General features: G+C 40.2%; 1 protein-coding gene across 27 annotated transcripts in view; it reads right to left on the minus strand.

The window, feature by feature from the left end:
• mtmr3 (myotubularin related protein 3) overlaps positions 1-10,558 on the minus strand; it is a 93,324-nt gene that overhangs the window by 55,450 nt on the left and 27,316 nt on the right. For all 27 annotated transcript variants that reach the window (XR_013817399.1, XR_013817400.1, XR_013817401.1 and 24 more), the window contains 2 exons: positions 7,717-7,806; positions 3,603-3,719 (listed from right to left, as the gene is read on the minus strand). Coding sequence is in view for 12 of the 27 variants with exons in the window: in XM_079828155.1 (XP_079684281.1) it covers positions 3,603-3,719; positions 7,717-7,806 (207 nt within the window). In the remaining 15 variants the exon portion in view is untranslated. The remainder of the gene's footprint in view (positions 1-3,602; positions 3,720-7,716; positions 7,807-10,558) is intronic.

Genomic DNA, 10,558 nt, shown 5'->3' on the forward strand with positions numbered 1-10,558 from the left:
AGAGCGTCACACTCCGCTACTCTGGTGAATCAGTGTCACAGATATCATCTGATCACACACACACACACACACACCCTGACCGCAGAACAGCACAAACTCAACAGTATCTCTGGTCCACTGTTAATTAGCACAGCCAATAATGATCTTGTCTCTCAGTTCATAGTGCACTTACAATGAAAGCTCAGCAGGAAAGTGTCTAGAACAGAAAGCAATTATGGGATATTGTGCAGCCATTATTGCCAAATGAACCCCCACTGAGATCAGGACCCTAATGGGTGGAGTGTGTGGAAAAAATATACGTAATTACATACGTAAATTAAACACTTCATCTTCGATATAAACACTTTTCTGCTTTTAACCCATCCAGTACAACGTCCCCATAGACCGCCATTGTAAGTAAATGCGATTTACATGCATTTTTCATCTTTTGAGCGAATGGCAGATAATCGTCTGCGTCTGGAACAGGCAGCTCTGTGTGCTACACTGGATCATGACTGCTGGTCTATGAGGGGCAGAATATTAGCTTGTAACCAAAACCTTAATATAGTGCCCATGTTGAAAGCACGGGGGTGGACGATCCCAATCAAAAAGCCACAGCAACCATGGCAACAGACCCGGGAAGAAACTGTGAAAGAGAAGAGCTAATAAAGGCAGACCTGTTCGATACACACACCGCTGATGTAACTCTGGCTCTGTCCCTAAACACCCTTCACATCATCTGTGGGCTCTACATTTAGCACTTAAAAGTGTCTTTCAGTGACCACTGGGCTGGATACAAAAATATACATCCAATCAGGCCCGGTTCCAGAGTCACTGAGGGTGCTCTAGTAAAGTGCAGATAGGCTAAGCAACCATATCAGTGTACAGTTTATTTATTTACAAGACATTTACCAATAATTGGAATTTCAAAATATTTTGCTTTAATCTGTCTATTAATCTATTAGTCTGCCTTTGCATTGCTTTAATGCATTACTAGTATTTTAACATGTCATCTTCCCGAGAACCAGAAAAAAGTTATTTTTTAGTTTTTTTTTTGTTTGGAGCATAAAAATAACTTTGTTATAGGTTATGCGATATCCTCTGCTCCATAGAGGACACCAGAACCCCTTTATTGAGAAAATTAAAAGACCTGAATAGACAAACAATGGGATTTTTGTTTTCATTCACCAAACAATTATTATGCTTCACGTTTTTTTTTAATCCAAACTTTGCATAAAGATGATTCTTAATGTTATGAAACATATAGAATAATTTGATATACCATTTTACTGTATGCAATATGTGTGTAAACATGGCCATAAATGCCATTCCCATTCTATAGGCAGTGCATCTAATTTGAATATGAATGTGTTGTAATGTAAAAAGACGTGTAATAATATTTTCATAAGTATGTCTTGTATTTCATAAGAATATCCAGACTTAAAACTGTGTATGTTGTCAGAGAAATTTGCTAAATAATGTCAAAACCTCTATTCTGGGTCTCAGGAGGATATTTCTGTCTCATTTATATTTAGATGTCACTTCTGAAACTTTGCTGTATGCATTTGGCCGTCAGTCCTTTTAGCAATAAAAGTTTATTCAATAAATGACTGTAGCTTCGAAAGCGAGCCAAGACCACTACGATCACTAGAATGCTTTTGCTTTGTCAGTTCATTGCGATCTCACAAAGTTCCTTTACATAAATGAAGTCGTCAACAATAAATCTCTTACTTATATCGTGTCTTGACTGTGTTAATGAGATGTTTCGCGAGCCTGCATTAATGCCGCCTCCACGTGGTATCAGAAATGTAATTCCGACTTCTGAAATCGTGATCACGTGCTCACTGCATTCAATGTGAGGGCCTTCATGTGCAATTTTACCTAGCAAACTCGTATTTACGATAACCCTTAGCACCTCTAGCACCCCCGTAGAACCGGGCCTGCATCCTCTACACTCACCTAAAGGCTTATTAGGAACACCTGTTCAATTCCTCATTAATGCAATTATCTAATCAACCAATCACATGGCAGTTGCTTCAATGCATTTAGGGGTGTGGTCCTGGTCAAGACAATCTCCTGAACTCCACACTGAATGTCAGAATGGGAAAGAAAGGTGATTTAAGCAATTTTGAGCGTGGCATGGTTGTTGGTGCCAGACGGGCCGGTCTGAGTATTTCACAATCTGCTCAGTTACTGGGATTTTCACGCACAACCATTTCTAGGGTTTACAAAGAATGGTGTGAAAAGGGAAAAACATCCAGTATGCGGCAGTCCTGTGGGAGAAAATGCCTTGTTGATGCTAGAGGTCAGAGGAGAATGGGCCGACTGATTCAAGCTGATAGAAGAGCAACTTTGACTGAAATAACCACTTGTTACAACCGAGGTCTGCAGCAAAGCATTTGTGAAGCCACAACACACACAACCTTGAGGCGGATGGGCTACAACAGCAGAAGACCCCACCGGGTACCACTCATCTCCACTACAAATAGGAAAATGAGGCTACAATTTGCACCAGCTCACCAAAATTGGACAGTTGAAGACTGGAAAAATGTTGCCTGGTCTGATGAGACTTGATTTCTGTTGATACATTCAGATGGTAGAGTCAGAATTTGGCGTAAACAGAATGAGAACATGGATCCATCATGCCTTGTTACCACTGTGCAGGCTGGTGGTGGTGGTGTAATGGTGTGGGGGATGTTTTCTTGGCACACTTTAGGCCTCTTAGTGCCAATTGGGCATGGTTTAAATGCCACGGCCTACCTGAGCATTGTTTCTGCCCATGTCCATCCCTTTATGACCACCATGTCCCCATCCTCTGATGGCTACTTCCAGCAGGATAATGCACCGTCACAAAGCTCCAATCATTTCAAATTGGTTTCTTGAACATGACAATGAGTTCACTGGACTAAAATGGCCCCCACAGTCACCAGATCTCAACCCAATAGAGCATCTTTGGGATGTGGTGGAACGGGAGCTTCGTGCCCTGGATGTGCATCCCACAAATCTCCATCAACTGCAAGATGCTCTCCTATCAATATGGGCCAACATTTCTAAAGAATGCTTTCAGCACCTTGTTGAATCAATGCCACGTAGAATTAAGGCAGTTCTGAAGGCGAAAGGGGGTCAAACACAGTATTAGTGTTCCTAATAATCCTTTAGGTGAGTGTATATTTGCACATATTAATGTGTCCCAGATTAAACTGAGCAGACCTGGTGTGTGCCGTTCACACTGTCAAATCTGCACAAAGCAATGCTGGGCCACAACCCAGTCCTGAAGTCTGATGTTCTTATGAAGAGCAGATGAGAAAGGCCTGAACCCCTAACAGTGCTCAGTTCAGATGCGGATGTTTATTCCACTTCAACCGCTTAGAGATGTAAACGGCTCATTGCTGCTGGTTTCATTATCTCTGCCAAGTAGGTTTGAGTTTACTCTGCGAAGAACAAAGAGCTCATACATCTGAGTTGAGCAAACTTTGGCAACAACAGCTCAGTAAAAGTCTTCTAAATTAAAACCCTTCGCTACAGACTATTACAGCATCTGTGTGTAGTTCAAGTAGATCTCGTAATATAAAGCGTATTTGTAAAGTGTTGGGGGGGATAAGATTCTCCACACACACACTCACATTAACGAGCGACTCTTTGAACTTGATGTGCAGGCGGTAGCTGGACATGGCGATGACGGCATCTTCCGCCCGGCCCACATACTCCGTAAACTCTCCGTGCAGCTCTGGGAAGGGCACCTACAACCAATGATAATAGCAGAAACATATACAACAAATAAGACTTGTGCAATTATTTAGTGGTATTTAGAGATGCTTTTACATTTTTACAAAATAAACACTATTCTCAGAAAACTTGAGTCTTCCTGTCAGGCGAGCAGAGAACAGTCTACACATCATCAAAACTAAACCTAACCTCATAATTCAATGTTTTGAAACGCTGTTAATAGTCAGGCATGTGTGATTCATACTTGAATGAAAGTTTTCACAGTGCTATGCATTCTTAGATTCTGACCAAAACAAGATCATTTGCTTCCTTCTGTTTGGGACAGGTTACACACCGCCAGCACATTTATAATGCCTACTAATGTTGCCTATAGGGTTGGGCATCGAGAACCGGTTCCAACTTGGAACCGCTTAAAAAATAACGATGCCATTGGAATCGTTTAGAAATTTTGTTTTCGATTCCGATCATCGGTTCAAAACGCGCAAGTTTTCGGAAGTGCTTGCCGCGCCCGTTTGTTCTGTTGCAGCCATGGAGCACGGTAAGCGGTAGGGGTGCACCGATCCGACTTTTTCAGTCCCGATACCGATACCGATACCGATGCCTGGGCTTTGTGTATCTGTCGATACCCGATACCGATCCGATATATTGTTGAATTAATAATAAACTGTATATCTTCCACCTTATACCTTCCTTGAAGAGACTAAAGGCACCAGACTTTACTAACTAAACATAACTAAGACAAAATAACAGATGTATGTAAGGTGTTGAATTCTTATTTATTTAAAAAACAATTGTGCATTCAAATCTAAAATAGAATGTAATCTAACTTCTTTAAATAAATAAAATGTAGCAGTGGAAACAAAAAACAGTGTATTGGACAAACATACAATAGTAATCTGACAGTTACCAAACATTTTTTACACTACAGATAATTGTTTTGGTATATAATCATATTAATATTAAAAAGTAGCATTACAAATTAACAAATAGTCTAATTTTCTACCATATGCAATTTAATAAAAATTTTCAGCTAGCTAATAACAACTTTGTTCTGGTTTCACCTCACTCCAGATTAAATGATTGTAGGCTAGGCCTATTTATTTTACTACACATTGTCAACAGAAATGAGATGAAATACTGTTGATAATTAAAAATAATTCTTACTACCCACTCTTGCTAAAATGGGTAAGCACACTTGTGTTCTCATTTCAGTTGCGTTCTGAGTAAATTAATAAACTGAGTTCATGAGTTCAGTGTTGGACAGATCAGTTGTTCTGGCCAGTCGTTAAAATGATTCGGTTCAAAGGAGTCATCAGGTCACGAATCGGACATTAGCAGACGCGTTGTGTGCGAATCCCGTCTGTTAGAACATCGCGAAAGATGTCAACACACAGAAAACACTTCATAACTGGATATAATTTGTCTCCCGCTTATTGAAAGTATGCTTTATGTCAGCTGGTCAGAGAAGAGTCAATGTTTTTTGAGCGCAATTCACACCCAGTGATAATTCAAGGACAAAATTGTCCGAATGTGTCACGTGCAACATGGTTTCGGTCTTCCGAGCTTTTGATTTGGATTAATATGTGAAATATGAGAGCGAACACTGATTATTTTGAAGACCCAGAGAGCGCGCGCGGGGGAGGAGCTCTCAGATCGGTCTCTCTGTCACTCAGTCACAAGCGCAGCATCTGTTCTACATCACTCGTAAATCACAATAACTCATCAAATTAGGCTTTGGCCGCCAAAAAAATGTCAATGCAGGAAAGACCCTGACTTTGCAGTAATACCCTCGAAACAGCGACGAACTAGTTGGCGTGGCAAGCGTGAAATATCTCCTCCACACAGCCGAGTCTCTTCTAGCATGCGACACACGTGAAGCTGACGAATGACGTAGGTTCTGCTGCGACGGAAAAAAACACCTGGATCGGCTTGTGGATCTGTTAATTTTTCCGATCCCCGATCCAGCTATTTTGTCAGTATCGCGGCCGATATCCGATCCTAATATCGGATCGGTGCACCCCTAGTAAGCGGCGCTCAAAAGTGTGGCTTTATTTCACTTTAAAAAAAAAAAAGCCTGGGTCGGCACAGTGCAACACATGTGACAAACTTATTTCTTGCACTGGAGGATGCACTACAAATATGTGGTGTATAAATTAACGAGTGTAGCGTGTTTGAAATGCTGCGCAGGTCTGTCCTCCTCGGGCAACCCTGCGCTAACCAACGTTATTAAAGGGATAATTCACCCTGAAATGAAAATAAAGCCTTCTTTTACTTACCCTGATGTTGTCCCAGTGCCCTATGACATTTAAAATACTGTTCCTGCACGCGCTCCTTCCTATTATGGCAGTGAATGGCGATCAGCTAAAACATTACAAAAAATAAACAAATGTATCACGCAACGATACAGGGAGACGCGCGCCATATGGAAAGGGGGCACACTATAAGGTTTTGCGAGAAAGAAACCGTATTATTCAGTCAAAACACTGAGCTTGGCCGTTATTCTGAGCGCACTCCTCTGTGTACACAGAGCAGCCGCCGGCGCTCATGCCTAATATAATAACTCGCACTGTTGTCATTGCACCCAGGATAAGCACACACACACACACATACCCATTTTGAGAAATCAAGCTCAATAGAAAAAAAACGAGATTCTCGTCTTTTCTATAACGTATATGATAAGAAATAATACTAATAATATAACCTCCTTAAGTGAATATTGTGTACCGGTTGTCATGACAATATTGCACGAGGCTACTGCGGCTTGGAGTGCGCACACACAGGAACACGCGCATTTGAACAACAGCTGGGTGAGTAAAAGATGGCTTTATTTTCATTTCAGGGTGAACTAACATTATCCCACCTCGTCATAATCAGGTAAGTGATTGTAGTGTAATAACAAAGCCCTTGACCAAATTGCGAATTGTGCTGAACAACAACGTTACTGAAATTATTTTTCCCCCTCGTAGATAAATGTAGCTATTAGCTATACACAAATTGCCCACGCTAGTAGCAGTCCTAATATGACTGCTGTTAATGCTATTGTTAAACCGGGACTCTGTGTGAAACTCCATTCACCTTTGCAGCAAAGCAAGTGAAAATGCCAGCGGAGAAAGTCCCAAAACTAAAACTCATTATTGAATCAAAATACAATTTTCCTCTGTGAAATGAGCCTGTGACATGTTGTGACTCCACCCCTCAAAGAATCGCAATCGAGAATCGAAAATAAGAATCGGAATCAGAATCGTTCAAATCAAAACGATGCCCGACCCTAGTTGCCTAGGTAGACAGCTCAGTAGTTTTTAGTTTCTGCGATCACAAGGTAACAGTAGGCTATTTTCAATCAAAGGTCCAACACATCAGGAATAACTTTAGCTGTGTTGCTATGTGTCATTAGTAAGGAACTGAGTAGGCTAACAACCCTCGGCCTAGAGTTAACGCGAGTGTCTGACTTATAATAAACCCATCGGACGCATTTTCAACACTTTTCAAGGCTGTTTACATTGGACACATCAAGGTAAAGCTTGTAAACTTTTGTCTTTCTGGGCGGGTGCATGATGATGTAGTGAAGAGCAATGCCTCATTGGTTGTCATGTGCTGTCACATGACCTGTTTAATCTTTGAAGATCTAAATGCAGCACAATTTGGCTTGCACTCCTGTAATCAATACTGAACGTCTTTTCCCATGTAATGCATCAGCCATGGTCCCTCCCTCTGGCTCCGCCTACTGCAGTAGCCACGCCCCCAAACTCTCGCTATAGGTTGAGCTAGAAAGAGACGGACGGATTTGAGTGCACCGCTCTTTCTCAATGTTTACACTTTTGGAGGAGATAAATCCATGAATGGAGTAAAAGTAGTCACTGTACAATAAACTGGATTAAGAGAATGCGTTTTAACAACAACAACAAATCTTACATACTTCACCTTTAAATTTCCCCTCTTGGTCAGAATCAAATAATAGTAATATTCCCGGCCCCACTACCCCCTAATAAACATTGATCTGGATCCGCTCACCTGAAGATCCTCCTCCTCCAGGACGGGGGGCTTGCGAGGGAAGATCTGATTGGCCTGGATGCACTCCAGACTCTGCTGCCCCTCCTCCTCCTGTCAAGCACAATATGAAGAAGAAGAAACGCACTGCATTACACTCTATTACAAATACCAGCAAGAATAATGTCGCTAAAAACAACGAAAAAATATATATATTTGCATATTTTCGTTATGAAAAACATGTAAATGCTTTATATAATAAATTATAAACCCATATGAATTATAAATAATAATAATAATGTATTCTTTTTTTCCTGATGTGACCCGGACTTCATCATTTCTGCTGCAACAACACAAGAGTGTGAGAGCCTCTTTATCAAAGGATAAACCTTTGACATCACAAGTTATAAATGAACAAACTCCTCTCCAGCTTCATGACTCCCGCCCAACCTCTGAAAAGATGAGTGATTATCTAAGCTCAACGGGGGACAGAGTGACATTTCACCGCATTTCCTAAACCACTGCCATTCTTGGCCTCAGAGCAACACAACATGTGTAATGGCAAACGGAGACTTCCTGCTCTGAGGTCAGCCGTTTCTGATACAGAGGCCGGCTCTCGGGTCACAGGGCTATCGTAAATCATGACTATCACTCACAGACGCCAGCGATACACACTTACCAAAAACAGTACACAAATAAAAACAGGAACATTATACATTAGTGTCTACTAGGGATGCAACAATACAGTTAGTCCACGGTTCAATACACACCTCGGTTTTTACCCACGGTTTTCGGTTCGGTTCGGTTCTGATGGCTTTTTGTTATTCTATTCTTAGGCGACAGGAACCGCAAGAGGTTAAAGAGAAAAAAGACTATTTTTTTATTGCAATATTCTTTCTTTATTTTACATAAAAGAATTGAAAAACCTTACTTAAACTTAAAACTTTACTTAAAAAAAACCCTTGTACACATTCCTAGTGTATTGGATAATATAAAATAAATATATATACAGATTTACACTGGCAACTCAGAGCTGTACAGCAGCATTTAAGTATGAAATTGAATGAATAAATGTAAAAATAAAACACTAAATAGACTTCACTATAAAATATACATTGATTCTTAGCTGTATTAGTTTTTCAGTCAAGAGCAGCGAGTGATTTTCTCTGTCTTTTGTTGTTGTATTAACATTAAAGGGATATTTCACTCAAAACTGAAAATGATGTAATCGAGAAATGAATACAGGTTTGAAACAATATTAGAGTGAGTAAATAATGACATAATTTTATAGGTGAACTGTCCCTTTAAGGACCGCGTGTTCACTGGCTGCGCTGCTGTCAATTTAAGACCTCTACACATCTAATATACACACACGATTGCGATTTTACTTTCACTTTAGACATAACCGACTGTGTTTATGTTAACCTTGCGTGTATTTGACAGTATGAACACAGTAAGACGACTAGTTCAGTATTCACGTGTTTGACAGGCGTTTAGTGCGCGCGCTCTGAAAAGCGCATGTTAAAACCGCGCACGCGAATGAACCGGCAAGGCTTTAAAACACATGCAAATAATGAACTTTCGTGATTGTGAATAACTAAAGTGTTCCGTGAGTATAACTCCACCACTAACGTGTGATGTGAATGTATGTCGCGTTGTTCAGTATTGGGATGGAGGCAAATTATAGAATTTGTAGAAAAATACTTAATTAAATGCAAAACCGAAAAAAAACACAATTCACAAGCCCGTATTGAACCGTGAATGCTGTACCGAACGGTTCAATATTATATTGAGAATTGTGGCATCCCTAGTGTCTACATTATATTCCTGTGCACAGCCGTATGTGTGGAGTTGTGCCTGCGTTCACACGAGCTTCATGACCAGGGCTGTTCAGGGCATAAGTCAGTCCATTCACTTCTAAACGCCGGAATGAAAGACTGTGGCCTCGAGAGGTCAGATGGTCAGAGAATGTTTGGACTGGGTTTCCACAAATAGGAGAGACTCTGTGAGAGAGGGCAGCGGCGTCGCCATGTTGTCTAGCTAGGGATGAAACGGTATGGAAATTTCACATCGCGATTATAGTGACCCAAATTATCACGGTTATCAATATTATCACGGTTTTGTTCAAATGAGATGAAAGTGTTCACACTGAAAACATTTCAACAAGTTTTATATTTGAATAACAAATAAATAAAGCAGCTCTATGCACTTTTTAAAGCTAGATTCTATTCTGTGGGATGTCCTTCTTTATAACGGCCGTCATCAATAGCAACACATAACTCATAAATAATAATAATTTGGTGTAAATATAATCTCTAATATTATCTCTGTAAATATATTCTCAAGCAATATTCTCATCAGTGTTTAGTTATGATGCATTTAAATCTAGCATATTTTGTGTAAGAGCCCAAACAGTATCCTGATGAAATAATGCATATTCATATTTTCATATGATTTGACTGTTTATTTTATTAAATATCAAAAGGTGTGCATCATACCTGACACCTAGATGAACACTTTACAGTCAGTTTTATGACTGTCATTCTCTTCAAATGCTATTGAAATTTGAAACGTGTATAAAGTGTAATGGCAAAAATTAATTCAATGACATCACTAATAAGAGACAAACCATAATCCAATTGTCTTTATAAAGATTTATTTTCCTTGCAAGGAAGAGCCACGGTCAAACGCAGCCGCTCGAGGCTACCTTGAGTGTGAACTGCTAAAACAAAAGAAAGCACAAACTTTTATACCCTCAATGTTTTAACAACCCCCTCAGTAATTTTCCATACATCTGGCGAAACCCACTGAAGGTTTCGCCTTGAGCAAGAGGTGAGACAATACACAAATGGTCCCCCTCCTGTCT

Source organism: Gobio gobio, assembly GCF_949357685.1.
Source record: "Gobio gobio genome assembly, chromosome: 10".
NCBI classification, from domain to species: Eukaryota; Metazoa; Chordata; class Actinopteri; order Cypriniformes; family Gobionidae; genus Gobio; species Gobio gobio.